General features: G+C 34.3%; 1 protein-coding gene across 3 annotated transcripts in view; it reads left to right on the top strand.

The window, feature by feature from the left end:
- Positions 1 to 21865, top strand: part of PLCB1 (phospholipase C beta 1) — an 831921-nt gene that overhangs the window by 516016 nt on the left and 294040 nt on the right. For all 3 annotated transcript variants that reach the window (XM_031951118.1, XM_031951120.1, XM_031951119.1), the window contains one exon: positions 19211 to 19290. In XM_031951118.1, coding sequence (XP_031806978.1) covers positions 19211 to 19290 — 80 coding nt within the window. The remainder of the gene's footprint in view (positions 1 to 19210; positions 19291 to 21865) is intronic.

Raw genomic sequence — 21865 nt, 5'->3', positions numbered from 1 at the left:
TCAGCTGTTTGTCCAATGAAGTATTTCACATTTTCTTCCATTTTTTTCATTTTTTTTAGTTTGTTTGACTGATTCTTGCTGTCTTATAAAGTCATTAGCTTCCATTTGCACTGTTCTAATTTTTAATGTGTGATTTTCTTCATTTAGCTTTTGTATCTCTTTTTCCATTTGGTTAATTTTACTGTTTTTTTCTAAATTCTATATTTTTTTTCTTTCCTTTTCCAACCTGTTGACTCTCTCATGCATACTCATTTCCTTTTTCATTTTTTCTTCTACCTCTTTTATTTGCCTTTTAAAGTCTTTTATGAGCACTTCCAAGAAGCCTCTTTGGGCTTGAAATCATTTCACATCACTCTTTGAGATTTCTTCTGTGGACATTCTGTCCTTGTCCGAGTTTGTATTTTGTTCTGCCTTGTCATGATAGTAGCTCTCTATAATCAAGGTTCTTTTCTGTTTCTTTATCATTTTCTTTCCTTCTTTCCTTTTCTTTGGGTATTTCCTCTTGTTTTTTTTTTGTTTGTTTGTTTGGGTTTTTTGGTTTTTTTTTTTTTTTTTTACTTTTATGGTTGGGCTCTGCTTCTACTTCTGGGGTAAAAGGAGTGCTATCCCAAGCTTCCTGTGCAGCTCTGAGTCTTGGCTTTGAGCACAGGGGAACATTGTATTTGTAGGGGAATAGCTCTTCTTGCTCTTTTCAGGAAACAGCCTGGTTTCCCAGAGTTTACCTTCTGAGGTGGGATTGAAAGCTGCCCCACTGATTTGCTCGTCTATTGAGCCAGAACTGCGGTTCTTAGTTGCTTCTTTTCTGTGATTAAGACCCTCTCAGTGGTTTTCTCAGAGTCTATCTGAGCAGAACTGAACACCTTTTTACCCCAGTGAGACTGACCTTTCTTGAAGTTACTCCAGTCTATCTTGAGTTGGAGAGTGGTTTCATTCCATCAGAGTCTATTCAGAAGCTTGGTTTCATGTGATTTTCAAGGGAAACTGGGAGAAATTGTGCAGCTTCCTAACTTTACTCTAGCATCTTGGCTCTACCCTTTCTCTTCCCCTCTCCCCGCCAAATGAATTTCCTCATTTCTCTTTTTAAATTTTATTTTGACTAATTAGTAGAAAAGAACTTTTAACAAAACACTGTTCTTTACCAGGTCAAACTTTTCTTTTTTAAATCACCTTCAAAATGGCATTTTTTAGTTCTTATAAAAAGATGTCTGCTGTGTTACACAGACTACAGGATGAAAATAGTAATCTGTCACTTTCTTTTGGCCAGTCTTGGATTGGTCTCTTTCATCTGGACCTCAAATGCCTCAAGATTTGAGGTCTGCTCACGACTATTTTTGCTTTCCAGGCAGGAGAAGCCTTTTGCATTATTTTCTCTCAATTAAACAAGCTGCATAATATCATTGTAGTTCTGGAATCTGGGGGGAGGCATTTTTAACAGTCACTTTTCTCATCTAATCACATCCAAAACCATCTCCTGGAAATCTCCAGGCTCACTTTTTCAACACTTATGACCTGAAAATGAAACACCTGTTGTTAACAAAGCGGTTTCTGTCAAATCCTCAGTTTGACTAAGCCAAGTGGAAAAGAGGACAAACAAGAAAAGCAAAGCCATCTCTACTTCTTCCATTCCTTTTTTTTTTTTCTGACTCATGAATTCTTCTGAATTTCTACCTATTACTTTCATAAAAGCAAAATAGACAGAGAAAAAGATATTTACAAAAATAAATATGAAATATGTAGGTATGTCATTTTGAGGAAGGAACATAAATGAATATATCTTTTGATGAATAAGAATTTGAGACAGTACCTAGAACATAGAAGGTGCTTAAAAAATACTTGATGAAATATCTGTGTAAAAGAATCCACGAATACAAGTGGTATAAGCTAAAAGAAACAGATAATCTATGCCTAAATAAAACAAATCAGCTATAATTGGTTATCTGATTATCAGGTTAATTTGATTAAGGAAACATTTAATTGAATGTTAAATCTTTTGAATTAATATCAAGGTATAATAAAAGGTAGTGAATTCAAAGAATTCTCTCAAAAATATATAGTTCATTTTGTCTATGACATCTCATAATTATGAAGGGAAAACACTGGCCTTATTGCCTTTTGATAGTCTGTTTTATATGTAATCATTTGTATCCTAATGTTATCTGTTCCCTAGGATGCCAATATATTGTCATTTAACTGCATTATAATTATAAACAGCATTTCTGTTAATCTGCTTTATATATTTTATTATCTCATTTGATTCTCACAATAATTCTGATGCAATTATTTAAATCCCCATTTTACAAAAAATTGAAGCTGAGATAGGATGAATGACTTGTGCATAGGATCACCCAGTTGCAGAGTATCTGAGGCAGGATTTCAGTTCACATCTAACTGACTTGAAGTCCAATATTCTGTTCACTATGAATAAAGGATGATGTGGTTCGATTCAAGCTTTTTCCTCTCAGTATCTCCTTGCATTTTTAAGAAAGGACTCCCATCCCAAAGAATTTTTGTTTATATGTTTATATCAATTAATGTTTACTATATTCAAAATTAAAATATCTTAATATTATTATAAAAATAATTTTGATTTTGTGGACTGAGTTCAGGGGGCTCTTAATGATGCCCAGACTGTATTAGTGGATAGTGGTCATCCTTGGAGTCAGGATGGCCTAGGTTTATATTTTTCATCTGATATTTATATTGGCAGCTCTTTAAAACTATGTTACAGCCTGTGAAAGAATTTTCCACATCAAGAGTTTTTAAGCCTACATTTGTTAAATTGTAGGGGGTGAGAAAGAAGTTCATACAACTGTGTCTACCTTGCAAATACAGACCATCAATTATTCAGAAATTATGATGTTTCTAATGGCCTGATGTTTCTAATGGCCTCATATTTCTAATCAGCAAAGAATTTTGGTCTTTTTTTCTTCTCCAAAGGAAGTCCTTACTGCCAAATAAGACAAACATGAATGTCATCTTTGGTTTGGCTAGGGGAAGCAAAGGTATGAAAGAACAGAACAAAGATGAATTCTGTAAGCTGAAGCCTATTTTCAGCATTCCTTCCTGCTTCTAGTCTTGCTTCCAATCATCCATGAATAAAAAACATTGTGACTTGCCTTTTAAAGGCTTGGAAAGGAAAGGTAGTGGCCCATGACCAATGAGCCACTGCACATTATGAGTCATGAAAGACTGAAAGCTTCTGTGACTGGCACCCAGGAAGCTTTCTCCCCTTCCTCCTCCCATTCCCTTTGCATTCAAATTATCCTTTGTTTCCCAGAGAGAGAGGTGATTTCATATCCAGACTCTAATTCTAAGTGCTAACCAGTTTGGCATTCAGATCTCCTCCTTGAGTACCCTGCATCAAGCCATTCCATGATTGGGCCAATTTCAACACAGATGGCATTCTTTTCTCCAGAGAGACAAGTGGATTAAAGCAACAGAAATTTGGCATTTTCAGCTTGAGGTGTCTAATGACAGGAACAAGTGAAGGAAAAGCTTTTTAGTGCACTTATCCACACTACATTTGGCATAAGCCATGATTTTTAGTCCTCCACTTCCATGAATAGTAAATTCACTTAAGCATTTATACATGTGAATTAAAAACTCACCAATTTTTTTTTTCTGATTAACTTCTACCATCTTAGCTATTGCTGGTAGAATGTTTAGTTGATAAACAATGACAACAACAACAATCCCTTTATTCATCAGGATACTTAGTGTATCATATTATTAGTATTCTGATATTTTCTTCTTATTATGTGTCCTCTTGAAATGTCATTTCTATAAAATGCTTTTGAACAAGGCTGGTACTCTGCCCTTACCATCCTCCTTATGGTGTCAATAACAACAACAATTGCATTGCTTATTCTCCACATTTACTCAAAGAATTCTCCATCAAGTTGCCTACCATTGCCCCTGAATGACCTCAACTTTGGGTAAAAAAAAAAAATCCAATTCATCAAATATTTTTGGTCCTCTGCCCTAAAAAACTATGTAGAGGGCAATGGAAAGGAGAAAAAAACTGGCCAAAGAAAAGCAGATAGAGAATGAGAAAGGGGGAGCTTGTAGCCTTTATCTCTGGTATGCCAAGTTGCTTACCTGTGATATAGAACAGAGGTGGGGAGCATCAGACCTGTGGGCTGTATAAAGAGTTATGAAATCATTTGTTAAGACAACCACAGACAGTGATGAGCTGAAAGCTAGGTATAACAACTTCCCACTGCTTGAGTTCTCCAAATGATGTTATGAATATCCAGATGGCCCTTGGCAGAAAAAAAAGGTTCCCTGTCCCTGATATAGAGCAATTGATTTTAACTTTTTTGTGTGTTATAAACCATGTTGGTTTGGTGAAACCTATGGACCCTATTCCCAGAATGTTCTTAAATGCAACATATGTGTATATACATATATATGTTTATATATACATGTATATATGTGTATATATAATTACATAGGAAACCAATTATATAGAAATATTCATTAACATATACTTTTAAACACATATATATATGAATCATTCAGTCAAACTGAGACCTGTTGAAGATCTTAGCTTAAAAAGGCCAAGCTCTCCCGTTGATCTAGGGCCATCTCTAGTCATCCTGATCTATGGACCCAGAAGGCTCGGGAAGAGAAATCTGCAGGTAAACTTGCACCACTCTCCCTCATTTAAATCCATTTCACTTGCATGTCATGGCGTCACCTCCCTGATGTCATGGTCCTCTAGTACATGGTGCTCTTATTTCATTTTGCTCTTAAAATTTCTCTTAAAAATTTTCAAAAACTCAAGTAAACATTCCTTAGAAGAAGTTCTGCTCAGTTCTTCTGCTTTGTAAATGGTAAATGAATTTATGAGACATTAATCTGGATATGATGTTTGACCTTTCTTTAAGTTAAAGAATCAATACACAGAAGGCACAGTAGGTTGTTGTTGTTGTTGGTGTGTGTGTGTGTGTGTGTGTGTGTGTGTATGAGCAGGACCTGGATCTTTAGTAACCTCCTCCTCCCTAGGAACATAGCATATATCTTAGAAAATTGCTTTATTAAAAACTACTTCTCTAGAAAACAGTTGAAATTTGAGACCCTATTCCTCAAAAGATTTTTATTTAGTACTCAGATATACCTAAGATTAACTACTTACAAATATGTCTGCATGGGTTTATATGAGCCTCCCTAGACTATCATGATTAGAACCCATATTTGACACTAATTCCATCATTAATTTGCCTGAAATGTTCATTAATTCGAGGTTTACACTATTTATATTATGTCCCTTATAAAAAAATGTTATTTACCCATTGGTGGTTTGGATTCGGAAGTAAGGATTTTAACATTTAAAATTGTGAAAGTCATTCTGAAATAATCATTTAGAAATTTAAAATCTTAAAAGTCAAGAGAGATAAGTTACAATTTAAAAGAATGATGAAAGGGTAGGTTGGGTCCAATTCTCTCCCATAAGTCCAGACAAATACTAGATATTGATGATTAAACTTTAAAGAGATTTAAAAGTTCAATCTGATGCACTTCTATAGGCAAGTGGGAAAGAGGCCTTTCTTGAGGAAAATAGTCTGTGTTCCTCAAACTCTTATATTCCTCATCATGCAAATATCCCTGCTTACCTCTGTCTCTAATTCTTTCTGGCCAGCTTAGGTAATCTAGGGACAAGGTGATCTCAACATTTGCAGGGGGAGTCAGAAAGGTGACATACTGTTCTAAGGTCCCACCAATAATTAAAAGCAGAGATATTATCAGAACCAGATCTTTTGACCACTAAGCCAGTGTCCACATTTTGCTATGCCATGTTACCCCTCCTTAAGATCTCCAGTTACTTCTAATTCAAGATGTCCTAGTTTGGGTTTTTGATTTGTGCTTTTTCAAAAAGGGCTCTGAAAAATAAAAACAAAAAGTTTTCCTGGATTTTTTTTCCCTTTATACTTTAACTGCTAAACAAAAAGCATCTTGGTATTTTCTTAAAGAAAAATTATACACAGTGAGCTAGCTATCTCTAAGGGTAAGATGAATTTCCTAAATCATTATTTTGTTCTCGTCATCACCACTATTGTCCTGGGAAGTACAGCTAGCCCTGGCCAAATAGGAATCATAACTTTAGAGGTTTAAGATAAAGGATCACAGTTTTAGAGGTAATCAAATCAGCATTTTACAAATGAGGAACTGAAGCCCAGAAAGTTTAAGTGATTTATAGCTAGTTTTATAGCTAGTTTTATAGCTAGTAAGTGACAGAGACAAAATTTGCTCAAATTCTCTGATTAACATACTACTTTCAGAATTGCAATAGATATGGTATTATTTTAAAGGTATTTGGGAATAGATTTCCCACTTATCATGCAGACATGTATCCCTTATTACAATGAGAAGGATATCTGGAAACAAAAAGGAATGTAACTGAGCACCAATAATCTATCATTAGATTGTTCTTACTCTATTCCTCTGCTTTTCTTCTTGCCTCATTCCTGATACATATCATCATCCATTATCATGTACATGTATATGCTTAAAATAAGTGATGTTCCACCATGGGACTTCCTGCCCAAAGTTCATGCATGAATTGAGGAAAACCATCAGTTCTCACCATTTGCAGCAAAAGCTTGATTCATTCTATACCCAATAATGATCAAGGAATCCAATGACAAAACTAAAGTAAGTTGGTTCTTCCACCTTAGAATTGCACAAAAAATAAGTAAGATTCCCATGGGCAGTAGCACAGAGGGTTTCGTGAGGAAAATAAGTCCCAAGACAGATTATGAAGCCAATAAGTAGCTCGAGTAAAAGCTAGACTAGAAACATGTGCAGCCTACAAAACTTTGTGTCTCAAGTAAGCAAGAGTGGAGAATTCCTCTGAAATCAAGTATTCAGAAATCCAACTTCCAAGAAAGTCTTATCTTGGAAGGTGAAAATCAGCACAGAAGCCCATGGGGCCTAGTGTGAGATCAAGCATTGTGAGATGGAGCTACCCCCCTAAAGTGGAGCAGAGGGTAGAACCCCAATTCAGTAATTAAATCTGAAAAGATGAACAAACCAATGAATACTCCAATTAATATGAATTGATATCATGAATATAGTGATTCCCAAGAAGGGAAAATCACATCACAACTGCAAACAGAAACTCAGAGGGAAAAAATATTTTCACAAAAAAATTTTTGGATAAAAGAAATGAATCAGGAAATTTTAAAAGATGAAATAAAAGTCCTGGAGCAAAGGATTAGGAGAATAATTAGGAGAATTAGGGGGGGAAATTAGGAAAATCTTAGAAAGGAATGTAGAAAACATTTTCCAAGCAATGAATGCCCTTAAAACTCACATACACACACACACACACACACACACACACACACACAGAACTTCCTATGTGCTAAGCACTGTACTCAGTGCTTTATAAGTATTGTCTTATTTGATCCTCATAACAATGTTGGGAAATAGATTCTATGTCCATTTTATAGGAGAGAAAACTGAGAGATTAAGTAACTTGCTTAAGGTCACACAGCTTAGTCAGAAGTCAAAATTGAACTCTGCCTCACCTAATAACCTCTGATTGTATGAGACATTTAAAAAAATTAAACAAAATCAAAAGATTAAAAATTGTAGGGCAAAATAAATAATCTACCAATGACCTCTTAAAAGGAACTCCAAAAGGAAAATCATATGGATCCAAAATCTAGAGCTTCCACATCAAAGAAAAATGTTGGAAGCATCCAGACAAAGGAAATAAAGTACCAAGGAAACAAAATTATTATCACACAAGACCTTCAGCTTCTAATAAAAATAAGAGAAAATCTTGGATTATATCGTAAAAACAAAAGATATATGGAGATAAATACATATATTTTTTCAACTATTCAAAGACACACACAGATGCAACCTGTTTTTACTCTTTAAAGCTGAATATAATTTTTCAGGAGAAACAGTGAATCTTTAATGAAATAGAATACTTGCAAACCTTTTTGTTGAATAAACAGAACTGAGTAGGAACTTTGTAATGCAGATACCAGAGTCACCAGAAACCTAAGAAAGTAAACTCCTTTGAGCACTTGGAAAATGATATGAGATGATGTAATGCTAACTTTCTAAAAGGAGGAGACCAGACAAGTGCTCTTTCAAACCCTTCAGGAAAATCTGGTGGGTGCAAACATCAGGTGGATCTCATTCTTATCTGAAATATACAAAGAAGGACTGAACACACACAATTGAGTCTAGAACTACATCATATTTAACAGAAAAACAAGCATGAGTGGGAAATAAAAGGATTAAGAGAAAGATTGACTTGATAAAAAGAAGAAAAACTTCCATTAAAACGAATTAAAGGGAGAGAAGGAAGAAAAACAAAAGAACCTGAATTTATTCAGATGGCTTCCATTCTCTTTTTTGGTAATTGGAGAATGGCAGAATACAAAGTGGTATTTAAAACTAATGGAATATCATTTCCTCTTCACAAATGACAAAGGAGAGGACTTCAAGAATTCTAAGAATTATATGAATTAAGTATGTATCATAGGTGAGTTTTGAATTTAGGCCTTCCTGGTTTCAGGGTTAGTTCTCCAGCCATTGTTTACCATATTGCTTGCTTCTCAGTATTAAAAATTGATCTATCAAATAATATATGTTCTAAAAGTCTCATAAACACTGTGCTTTCACAAAGCAGCAGTTTTAATTTCAAGAAAAAAATGCTTTCTACCTTAGATATCATCTTTAAACCTTATAAAAAATCTTATTTTTTTTAGTTTTAATAGTTATGAAATAGTTAATAGTTTTGAAAATGAGCTAATACTAGCAATGCTAAGACTAAATGGGCTTCAAGATGGACTTGTTTGCCCAAATTCCTTTTAGATTGTTTCATAGTTGTGTGTAGAGTTAATGAGAATGACATAAATGTGGGGATTTTGCCACTCCAAAAATATCAGAGCCAAAATTGTAGGTTGTTGTTCCATTAATATCAAAATGACTTGTTTGCAATTATGATCTGTTGCTAGACTAATGTGTCCTGTTTAATAAATAAATGGGAAGCAGAGGTTCCCCATTGGGGAAAGGAGAGTATGTAAGTGGGAAAGCACAACCCTTTATTGACCCAGCAGTGTCTAGTTTCCATATCCTTTGATTTGCTGTGTTTCTGCTTTTTGAGGTAGCCCCAGGCCCATCATTACATCTCTGCAGTAAGAAGCAGTGACTCTGTTAAAGTATCACCACTTTCCCAAAAGACACTGTTTTTTAGCTGAATAATTATATGCTTTTTAAGAGGGACAATTTTGTCTGTTAAGTAGTTATAGTTCTTATAAATGAACCCAATTGATCCAGTGCTTTGTAATAAATCAAAGTAATCTGGTCCTTTAGTGACCACAGACTTCGAACTCTATTATTTTACCTTAACCAAAGCTATATTCCTTTCTTTACATTTCTTTTTCTTTTCAGCCTATTCCCACCTTGATCTCATAGTAAAGAAGAAAATGATTGTTTTTTAAAAGTGAAATGATAAAATATAGAAAACATTTTCTTCTAATTACTTATCTTGAGTTCTTAGCCAAAATATCATGCTGTATTTGGATTTATTTTTGTGACTCAGTTTTTTCTTGAGATTCTTTTTTTGTCTTTCCATCTAGTTACATCATCATCATAATCATATTTGCTATTTTATACCATTAGTAAAATATTTGTGAAACACTTTACCCTGATTATCATTTTATCCTCACAATACACTTGTGAGATGGGTATTATAAAATAATTTAATTTAACTAATAATTTATAACCATTTCAGAGATTAGAAAACTGAAGTTCTAACAGGCAAAATGATATTTAGTGCTGACACAGTTTATTAGTTTCAGAGATCTTCCAGGCCTTACCTGCTAGAAGTCACCATTTCAGAGATTAGAAAACTGAAGTTCTAACAGGCAAAATGATATTTAGTGCTGACACAGTTTATTAGTTTCAAAGATCTTCCAGGCCTTACCTGCTACAAGTCATCAAGTCAATGACTATTTATTTGTCTCAAAGAATGGCGAAGATGGCTGAATAAGTTATAGTATAGGAATGTTATGGCATTGTTCTGAAAGAAATGATTAGCAGGATGATTTCAGAAAGGCCTGGAGAGACTTATCTAAACTTATGCCAAGTGATACAAGTTGAACCAAGAGAATATTGTACCCAGCAACAATAAGATTTTTTTTTTATTTAATAGCCTTTTATTTACAGGATATATACATGGGTAACTTTACAGCATTAACAATTGCCAAACCTCTTGTTCCAATTTTTCACCTCTTACCCCCCCACCCCCTCCCCTAAATGGCAGGATGACCAGTAGATGTTAAATATATTAAAATATAACTTAGATACACAATAAGTATACATGACCAAAACATTATTTTGCAGCAACAATAAGATTATACAATTGATCAATTTTGATGGACAGGCTGTTTTCAGGAGGGAGGTGATTCAGGTTAGTTCCAATGATCTTGTGATGGTCTCTGCACCCAGAGAGAGAACTGTGGGAACTAAATGTCCATCACAACTTAGTGTTTTCACTTTTTTTGTTGTTGCTTGAATTTGTTTTGTTTCTCGATTTTTTTTCCCCTTTTTGATCTGATTTTTCTTGTACAACATGATAATTGTGAAAATACGTATAGAAGAATTATACATGTTTAATATATATTAGATTACTAGTTATCTAGGGGTGAGGGTAGAGGGAATGGAGGGAGAAAAAATTTGGAACACAAAGTTTTGCAAGGGTGAATGTTGAAAACTATCTATCAAGAGCAGCTAGGTGGTGCATTGGATAGAGCACCAGCCCTGAAGTCAGCAGGACCTGAGTTCAAATCTGGTCTAAGACACTCAACACTTCCTAGCTGTGTGATCCTGGGCAAGTCACTTAATTCCCATTGCCTTCAAAAAAAAAAAAAAAAAAAAGAAAACTATCTATGCATGTGTTTTGAAAATAAAAAGCTTAAAAAAAAGAATGGCAAAGATGGTTCCTGCCTCAAAATCACAATTTAATTCATAATCTTCTTAAAAATTGTTTGCAAGTTATCTCTCATTAAATTGGGAGTTCCTTGAAAGTGGGGACCATGTTTATTTTTTTAAATCTTGTGCCAAATGATGATGCCTGAACTAGATTTGTTAGTCAGGCAATAAACATTTATTGATTTATTCTTAGACACTTTTCCAAACACTGGATGTAAAAAGAAAGGCAAAAGATGTCTGCCAAAAGAAGCTATTGGGATGGATAACATAGCAAATAGATATATACAAAGCAAATGACATACAGAACAGATTTTGAATAATTAGTAGAAGGAAAGTGCTAAGAGGGATTGGAAAAAATTTCCTTTAGAAGGTAGAACTTAAGCTGGAATTTGATGAAAGCTAAGGAAACCAAGAGTCAGAGATGAGCATTACAAGCATGAGAGACAGTCAGCAAAAATGCCAGGAGTCAGGAGATGGAGTATCTTATTTAAGAAGAACAAAGATGTCAGAGTCCCTATTGAAGAGTACATGCTAAGGTATAAGATGTAAGAAGCCTTGAAAAGAAGGGGCATGATTTATAAAGCATTTTGAATGCCAAATACAGGATTCTAAAATTTTGAACTTGGAGGTGAAATTGGTGATTACTGAGTAGAGGTATGACATGGTGGAACATTAGGCAGAAGAATGGTGTCATTGATAAGATGCCAGGAATGGAATTTAAATCTGGCATCAAATCCTTACTAGCTATATGATGGTAGGCAAGGCACTTAATCATTGTTTGCTTCAGTCTCCTCATCTGTAAAACGTGGATAATAATAGCACCCAGAGTTGTTATGAGAATGAAATGAGATAATATTTGCAAATAGTTTAGTACAATTCCTGGGATCTAGTAGGCATCATATATTGTTTATTGTTATTATGAAGTTGAGTATAGGAGAGACTCTAACTGTAGAATCATAGATTAAAATCAGGAAGGTAGCAAGGAAATTATAGCAATATGTTACAAGGGACATACACTATGACCAGGTAGGATTTATACCAAGTATGCAGAGCTGATTCAGTATTAGGAAAACTATCAGTAAAATTGACATTTTCAATAGTAAAACCATTAGAAACTGTATGATTATCTCTATAAATACAAAAAAGCATCTGACAAAATGTCAGCTTTTTATAGTTATCACTAGAGATCATAGGAATAAATGGAGCTTTCCTTAAAATAAGTAGTATCTATCTAAAATTATCAGCAAACATTATTTCTCATAGGAATAAGCTAGAAACTTTCCCACTAAGATCAAGGGTAAAGCAAGGATACCCATTATCTCTATTATTATTCAATAATATAATAGAAAAGTTAGATATAGCAGTAAGAGAAAAAAAAATTGAAGGAATTAAAATAGGCAGTGAAGAAACAAAACAATCACCATGTAGATAATATGATGGTATACTTAAAGAATCTTAGAGAACTACCTAAAAAAGTAGTTGAAATAATAACTTTAGCCAAGTTGCAAAATATAAAATAAACCCACATAAATCATCAGCATTTCTATATATTACCAACAAATTCCAGAAGAGACAGAAGGAGACATTCCATTGCAAATAACGTAGGCAATATAAAAATATTTGGGAGTCTACCTACTAAGACAAACCTAAGAAATATATGAACAAAATTACAAAACACTTTTTACACAAATAAAGCCACATCAAAACAATTGGGGAAGATATCAGTTGCTTATACTCATCAATTCCTTGTAAGGCTGAGCCAATTAAAAAAAAGTTTTTTAAATTAATTTACTTATTAATTATCAATTAATTTACTATTAAACTAGCAAAAATTATTTTATATAGCTAGAAAAAAATAATAAAATTCATCTGGAAGAAAAAATGGTCAAGAATGTCAAGGAAATTAATGAGACTAGGAAAGAATCTTTGAAGTCTTTTAGTCCAATATCCTCATTTTACTGAGTAAACTAAGACCTAGTAAGGTTAAATTACCAAAGCTCATACCAGTAGTGTTATTAGATCTAACATTTAAATATAGTTCAAACTCAGTCTTTCTCCTTGCATTGTACAACATAATTTTGTGCTCCTAATTTATAATAATTTTGTTATATATAAATGTTCTTTCCCTTGTTATCATCAGTTACTTCCCTCTCATTCTTATTCACACTTGCAGTATAATTCTCCAAAGTCCAACTCTGCTTTCCTCTTCCTTTGAAACCTATGGAAACTCTTTTCTGTTTTTTAACAAACTTCCTTTTATATACCCTTTTTTTCTTACTCTTTCTCATCTGCCACTGGCTTCCTCTAAAAGATATCATATTAACCATCCTCTCCAGTATTAGATATGCTATCTCTGTCACCTCCAAAATGGATTCAGAAATATAGGCTTGTTTCTTGCTTTTTATTTCCTATTCCCAGACTCTTTTTCCAGTCAAGTAACTCCTTCTTGAAGTTTTTTGTTCTATTTGATTATCTATTCAGATCTTGGTAGCATTTAACTGTTAACTTTGAGATATTTCCCCCTTTCCTTAATGGTTTAGTAGCTGATTCACAATTTTCTTCAGTTACTTAGGGGACACACACACACACACACACACACACACACACACGCATGCACACGTACCCTCAGAAACACTAACCTTATAGTTATTAACCTTTCCAATAGCCCTTGATCTTCCACTTTACTCCATTTTAGCTATATAGGAGAGCCTCTCCATATTTTTAATCTCACAATCATCTCTAAGTGATCCCTACTTTCTTGATCAAGTATTTTGAAGTTTTTCTCTGTGAGCCTTACTTTCTCACTTTCTACATCTGCGTTGTACCTCACTTCTTAATCTCATCCTGACTTCTATTCCCTTCATTTATCAAACCAGCATTACTCCTTCTCTGCTTTTATTTTCCTCTCTTCCTGATATCAGCACTCTAACCAGTGAAATGATAGGTCTTCATCTATGATGCAGCATCTTTCTCCTCATCTTATCACCCCCATCATCTTCCTTATCTACTCCTACTTGCATTTTGCAGAACAGAATTTGAAGAATCATACAATTGTGCTGATTGGGTCTTCTCCACATTTATTTTTAAATAATATTAATTGCAATGAAGACACATTGGTTCTCCCCTATCACAATACACATAATTGCTGTTCCAAACTTAGACTTTTTTCCTTAAGCCTTCCTTTTCCATCTCAAAACTCCTTAACATCATATGCTGCTTTCTCTTGATGAAAACATAACTCATCTTCTTGCCAATAACTCTTCTACCTTATGTTCTTGATCCATTCCCCGTCTGTGTCCTCTGGCAGTTTGACCCCACAATCATCCCCATATTTGCCTCTAATTTTCAGTCCTCCCTATCTTTTTGCTTCTTCTCTACTAACTACAAGTCTGCCTACACAATCTACATAAAAAAAGAAAAAGATTTTTCACTTGAACTTATAATTTTATATGTGTTCTCTTCATATCTGAATGCCTAGAAAAGAAGTAGTTTTTAGTCATTTTTTTCACTTCTTATTCTTGAGAATTAGTATGTTTGGAGAATGAGTGCTGGTTGAATTGATGTTCATCCCAGATCTACTGCTTACTGCCTGAGTTACCTTCAGCAAATTCTGGCGGTCTCAAAATTTTCTCATCTGTAAAGTGAAGGGATTGCTTCCTTTAAAGATCAGCTCAGTGCTGCTTCTTGCATAAAGCTTATATTTATCCCTCCAGTTGCTAGTTGCCTGGCCCTCTCCAGGATATTACTTTGTATTGGCTTTACATGTCTGTATTTACTTTATCTGCATCCATGCCCTGATAAGTATGTTGAATAAAAAGGCAGTTTTGTTTTTGCTTTGTGTCATTACAACCAAGCACATACACTGTCACATAGTAGGCTTTTAATAAGTGCTTATTGAAAGTACTTTTAATAAATGCTTATTGAAACTGAAAAAATGATTAATTTACCAATTAATCTCTATACCTAAATACTCAGAAAGAGCTAAAAGCGGTTAATGATGAGTCTCAGGATTACTAGTTATACTGTTTTATATCTTTTCTCACTTAGGTTGGGACACTGGTAATCTAGAACTACTGAAGGGAGGGAAGGGAAACAAATCTTTATTAAACATCTACTACATGCCAGGCAAAAGGCTAAGTGCTTTACAAATATTATGTCATTTGATTCTCACAACAACCCAGTGATAAAGATGCTTATATCCCCATTTAATAGTTAAAGAAACTGGGGCAGAGAGAAGTTAAATGTTTGAGGTCACATTGGAATTCAGGTCTTTCTGACTCTGATTCATTTTATGACCATTTGCCTTCTTCCTTCTGAACAACTTATATGAGAGATACCAATATGGAGAAAACAGACTTTTTAAAAAGGAATTTTTGAGTGAGGAATTTGCGGGCTTAACATTTGTTTCTGTTTTATTGTTTGTTTTCTTTATGGACCTAAAGTAATGTTGCTTAATATAAGCTTGGAGGAGGATTATAAAGACTGAAAGCCAGTTTGAGAATGAGGATTAACTGCTACAATTATTAAAGCCCAAGTTTGGGGATACTTTTTTGTTACTCATTGGCTCAGACTTCGTGTTTATAGAGTAAAATTGCTGTGTAGCCCCTAGGGATGACCTTGTTTTCCTTGGAAGCCTCATTGCTATTATGACTTTAAAGGCAATTGAGTAGACATCCCTGTCATACAGAAAAGAGGAGGAAGGAAAACTTGGTGCCAAAGATGACTGAATAAAAGAAAAAAAACTTTAGTCATAAAAGAATGGTTAGCCCTAACCACTGCAACGATTATTGCAATGAGTAAATGCCAGTGCGTGGCATGGAAAGAAAAAAAAAAATATGTGAGGGAGAATCAGGATGTCCAATAGTGTCAAGATTGACATCTGATTTATGGTGGAATAAATAAGCTATGATAACCTTAATGTCTTGGATTTACAGCTTGAAATTAATCTAGTTCAACCTGCTCCTTCTCCTTCAATACACAAAACCGAGGTAAATGAAACTCAGAGAGGTTAAATAGATTAGTCTATTGTTGTACTGACTGGCTTCATTTTTTTCACTGAATATAAGTTGATATCTTCAGATGAACAGATCAGGGCAGTGGTTATTGTGGTAAACTTTAGAAAAGACAGTGTTTGGAACAGGTGCTGTGGCAACTGATTAAAAAAACTCAATTTGGGAGGAAGAGTCTTATTGCACTGAGGACCAGCATGATTTCAAGCTTTTCTCTAGTTTCATTCAGGAGCCTATGAGGATGAATAAAGTAATTGGGTGGTGGGAGTTAGACAAAGGATTGGAAAATAAAAGACTATGTAAAGAAGAGATACTTCATCCAGGCACCTTCCTATAGTTTACTCCTTCTTAAATTTATACTTTGATGTAAATCTTCTAAGGTCTTTCCCAAGTCACTATCCTCTTCTGACTATTTTTGCTTACCTCTCTCTCCTGAACTTCAAACCCCTATTGACGTCTGGAAATTTTGAAATAGATGTCTTAAATTTTTTAAAAACTTAATATGTCCATAACAGAAGTTATTCTATTTCCCCAAAACTTATCCTTCTTCTGAACTTCCATATTATTGTTGAAGGCAATACCATCCTTCTAGTTACCCAAATTCCGCAACTTTTCCCTTATTTACTAAACATATCCAATTAGTTGCTAAATCTTATAATTTCTTTTTAATTTTCTCAAATGTTTCTCTCATCTTTCTTTCCTTTCACACAAACTCCATCCTAGTTCAAGTCCTCATCATCTCTAGCTCAGACCCCTGCATTATCCTTTTAATTGGCCTCCCTGACTCATCATTCCCCACTCTATTTAATGCTCCATGTAGTTATTTTCCTAAAATGTAGCTCTGACCATATCATTCTATTACTTAGTTAAACTCCAAAGGTTTCAAATTACCTGTAAGATCAAATATAAAGTCTTTTGTTTAACATTTGTCCCTTCCTAGTTTTCCAGTTGTTTAACATATTACTCTTTTCTTCATATTCTCTAATCAAGTGTACTGTACCTCACCTCCCATCTCCCATCTGAACCTTTGTACAAGTTTTTTTACTAAAACTGAAATTCTCTTTCTTCTGCCATTTTTCTCTTAAAATGCCTACTCTCCTTAAGACTCAGCTCCAGGATTACCTCCTCCAGGAGGTCTTTGTTAGTTCTCCTAGATGCTAGTGCTTTTCTCTCTAAGACTATATATATAAGATTTATTCTACATTTATCTTGCATATGTTAATTTAGACATATAATCTTAAATGCAGAAACCCTTTTGATTTTTTTAATATCACCAGCATTTAACATCACACCTAACACTTAGTAAGGATTCAATAAATACTTATTGATTGCTTGATTTAGAAGTCACATGGCCTTTTGTAAGCAAGCAATTGAAAAGAGTAATTGGTATGGAAACAAGATTTTAAAGGGTTAAAAGGTAAGTATGCCACAAAGTATAAGTAGCTCTATCTTTTTGATAAGTTTGGTGTAAAAATGAGAGAGAGTAATAGGATATGTGAAGGGAGAGAATGGAAAGAAGTTTCCTTTGGAAAGAATAGACCAAAGTATATGCTTTTAGGGAAATGTATGAGTAAAGAGAGAGAGAAATTTAAGTGGCAAGGGCTGAAAAGGGGTCATAACTGTTGAAGCAATGGGTGAGGTCAGGAACAGAGAAAAGAGATCAGCTTTGCAAGAGAAGAAAACTCCTTCTCGAGACAGGAGAAGTAAAGAAAATGGAAAAAGAAAGAAATGGTTAAAAAAATTTAATTCATTGCTCTTGAAAATATACCATCCAATTAATTTACCAACTAATTATTCAGTACACTATTTCCTTACCCTTTTCTAAAAAGTCTTTACCATAAAATTTACTGTGGCTTTACAGTATTCATAAAGAATAGAGAATTCTCAAACTTTTTTCTTTAAAAAATCCCAGCCTTTCATTTCTCTAGAAGCCTCAAGATCAGCAGGGGCATAGTGATTACAAGGAAATATCTGAAGAAAATAGAAATGTTGCCACTGTTAAATTTGTTCCTTTTCCTGCCAAGGATTATGTAAAACAACAGGATAAAATATCCTCATAAGGGGGCATGGCAGGGACAACTGCTTTGGAAATGAGCCAACAAAGACTTCAAAGTTCACTGGCAGATTCTAATCTGCTGGTCTAAATTAAGCCTTTTTTCAGTTATGTCTGACTCTCCATGACCCCATTTGGGGTTTTCTTGGCAAAGATATTGAAGCAGTTTGCCATTTCTTCTCCAGTTCATTTTGTAGATAAGAAACTGAGGCAAATAAAGTTAAGTGCCTTGTCCAGGATCCCAGAGTTAGTATATGAATCCAGATTTGAATTCAGAAAGATGAATCTTCCTGACTTCAGGTCCCCACTGAGCCACCTATCTGTCCACAGTTCTAGACCTATAATTAAAATTTTGTCTGGTCTTCAGTCTATTTGAGACAAGAAATTCTTTTGTAAATCGATGGGGCATATATGTCTGTTTTATGTTGGATGTGACAGGACCTTTGGTTTTATCTATGTGAACTCCATCTTTAACCTATGATCTTTAATAGTTACCTGGGGTAGTAAGAGGTTAAATATCTTGTCTGTGTCTCCTATTATAAATTAAAAACAAACAAAAAAAAAAAAACAGGATTTGAATTTGGATTTTGTTGGTTCTAAGGCAGATACTCTATCTTCTATAAAATAGACCACAAACTTATTGAAATCCATATTTTTTAAAAAATGTAGTTAAATTTAGACATATATATTTATATACATAAAACAACAAATCAGTGCAATAGATCAGAATACTAGTCTGAAGTCAGAAAGATTCATCATCCGAGTTCAAAATAGGCTTTAAACAATTCCTAGTTCTGTGATCCTGGGTAAGTCACTTAATCCCATTTGCCTGAGTTTCGTTATCAGTAAAATGAACTGGAGAAGGAAATGGTGAACCACTCTAATATCTTTGCTAAGAAAACCTTATAAAGGATCCAGAAGAGTCAGACATTACTGAAATGATCAATACAAGTTTAAAATATATACATACATATACACACACAAATACACACATGCACACACATATTTATTAAACAAAGGAGCAGTTAGTAAAGCTGAGATAGGAGGTGGGGAACCTATTTGGGCTATACACTTTTTACAAGTAACAGAAATTCAAATTGAACATTTGTCTTCTTGGGGATAAACATAAAAACCATCTGATGACAATGCTTTATCTGAGCTAACAAAAGTCTAATTTACGTCTCTTTAGGAATGGACAGATGAGGTTTTCAGTTTGGCAACTAACCTGCTGGCACAAAACATGTCTAGAGACGCATTTCTGGAAAAAGCGTAAGTAGCTCAAATATTTGTTGATTAGGGTGTTACTTATCCTTCTGAGTCAGTTTCCTTTCCCCTTTGTTAGTCTTTTGTTTATACAATTACTACTTTTTCATAGTTATAAACACGGATCTTCCTCTCGGCTTGTGTTCCACTATATGATGGTGGAAAATTGCCAAGAAACACAACTCCTTCCAGGAAACTGTCTTTTAGAGTTATTGATGAACAACATGCTTGCATGCCAATGTGTTAATTCCATTGCACATGGTAGGGAAGAACTTCCAAGTCCTGCAAGGAGCTCCAGGATTAAAAAACAAGGAATGCTTTATCTTACCCTCCTTCTGCATTTGAATATGACTATTATTAGAAAGGATAAGGGTAACTGGGAGGAGAAAATTGGCCTCAGAATCAGTATGACCTGGATTCAAGTTTCATCTCTGATATATACTGGCTGTGTGGGCAAGATTTTAACTTCTAAATGCTCTGCCAGTGAAATCATAGTCTCTCCTACCCCCATGGGGAAGGAAGACACAAGCATTTGTTAAACATAGTGCCTACCATGTGCCAGGTACTTTGCTAAGTGGTTTATAAATCCTCATTTGACCCTAACAATGACCATGGAAGATAGATGCTGTTACTATTATTATTTCTACTTTATAATTGAGGAAGCTAAGGCAGAGGGTACCCAGCAAGTCTAGGACTTCAATATTATAAACATTTGAAGCTGTATTTGAACTCGGGTCTTCCTGACTCCAGGCTTGGAACTTTGATACTACTGTGCCAACAAACTTCCTATCTATAAACATGAATTCATATACGTATATATGCATATAAATATTTTTATTATTAGTCCAGGAGGGAGAATATATAGTATAGGCTACTTGATTTTCTCTCATTTTAAAGTTCTGATAATGAGCCTTAGGGAAGCTACTAATATCCATAAATCATTGAGTCAATATGCCCTGATTCTTGTCTTTGCCAGAATGAAAACAGATGTTCCCCAGAAAGGTGCCATGGGAAGATATGATAGTAGGAATAAAGAGTATATTAATTTGATAAAAGGAAGGAGGAAAAAGAAAAGCATTAATAAAATATGATGCAGTCAAAATCATTTTGTCAATATCTACTTGGCTAAGGCAAATGGTGATAATTACTTTTGAGCTGTGATCATGTTGGAATTTGGACAGCTCACTAATTCATAACCATGGACTTGTATTTTGGACTATAAATAATGCATTTCCTCCTCCTCTTCTATTTTTCCAAACCTACCAATAGGCCCAGCTCAAGAAAATTTTCCCCTTTCAACCCTTTCCTGCTTCTCTGCTCACACTGATTACTTCCTTGTCTGAATTACTCTTGTAACATATAAATCCTGATTAGTTTGTCACTCGTGTATTCTTTCATTGTTTTAATCTGGACTAGTCCTGTCCTGTTGTAAGTTTGAGTTAAACATGTAATTAGTCATATATCCAAAAAATATCTTCATTTCTAAATAATCTGAGAAAGGAGAAAGTACAAGGATGAATAAAACAGTAGTATAACTATTGTAATTGGTTTTATGAATGAAGATTCAAGGTGGGGGTAGGTGGGGTGGGGTAAAAAGATGGACATTGTTCCTTGAACCAATTCACTTGCTTTTAGTGTGAAATGTTTCATGTTTAACATTTATTTTAAGAAAAATTCAGCCATACAACAAGATTATATGATGATCAGGTTCTGATGGACATGGCTCTCTTAAACAATGAGTTGATTTAGACTAGTTCCAATTGTTTAATAATGAAGAGAGCCATCTACCCCCAAGGAGAGAGCTGTGGGAACTGAGTGTGGACCACAACATCACATTTCCACTCTTTCTGTTATTGTTTGCTTGCATTTTTGTTTTCCTTCTCAGGTTTTTTTTTTTTCTTTCTAAATCTGATTTTTCTTGTGCAGCAAGATAACTGTATGGCTATGTATACATACATTGGATTTAACATATATTTTAACCCGTATTGGGATATCTGCCATTTAAGGGAGGAAATGGGGCGAAGGAGGGGAAATTTTGGAACAGAAGCTTTTGCAAGGGTCAGTGTTGAAAAATTACCAATGCATATGTTTTGAAAATAAAAAGCTATAATTACAAAAAAAAAAAGAATTACTCAGCCCTACCTATACACAACACCTAAGGTTGGACCATGCAGTCTCATATCTTTATGCTTTAATAACCAGTTGTCCTTCTTGGGTCCTCTCCTCCCATGGTCGATGTTAAATTACTTGATGTTGTAGGCTGAAAAGGCTACAAATCAATTAGGAGTTTCATTAATTAATAATCCCTTGGGTTCTTGCATTCCCAGTGTATACTTATAATTATAAATCAGACTCATTCAAGCAGGCATTGGTTTTGACAACAAAAGTTTTATATCTTAAGATAATTAAAGGAATCCAGTTATTTAGAACTAGGCCAAGTACTTTTTAAATAATTCCTTTCATCATGGCAAAGGAAGATATTTACTGTCAAAGATATCCAAAACTCACTTCATTCAGATCAAAGCATGAATGGATTCTACACTTATGTAATGTAACAAAATAAAGAATATATACATATATT

The sequence above is a fragment of the Sarcophilus harrisii genome, chromosome 2, assembly GCF_902635505.1.
Source record: "Sarcophilus harrisii chromosome 2, mSarHar1.11, whole genome shotgun sequence".
Taxonomy (NCBI): domain Eukaryota; kingdom Metazoa; phylum Chordata; class Mammalia; order Dasyuromorphia; family Dasyuridae; genus Sarcophilus; species Sarcophilus harrisii.
Note: the sequence above shows the minus strand (reverse complement) of the source record. Positions and strands in the feature narration are given on the sequence as shown.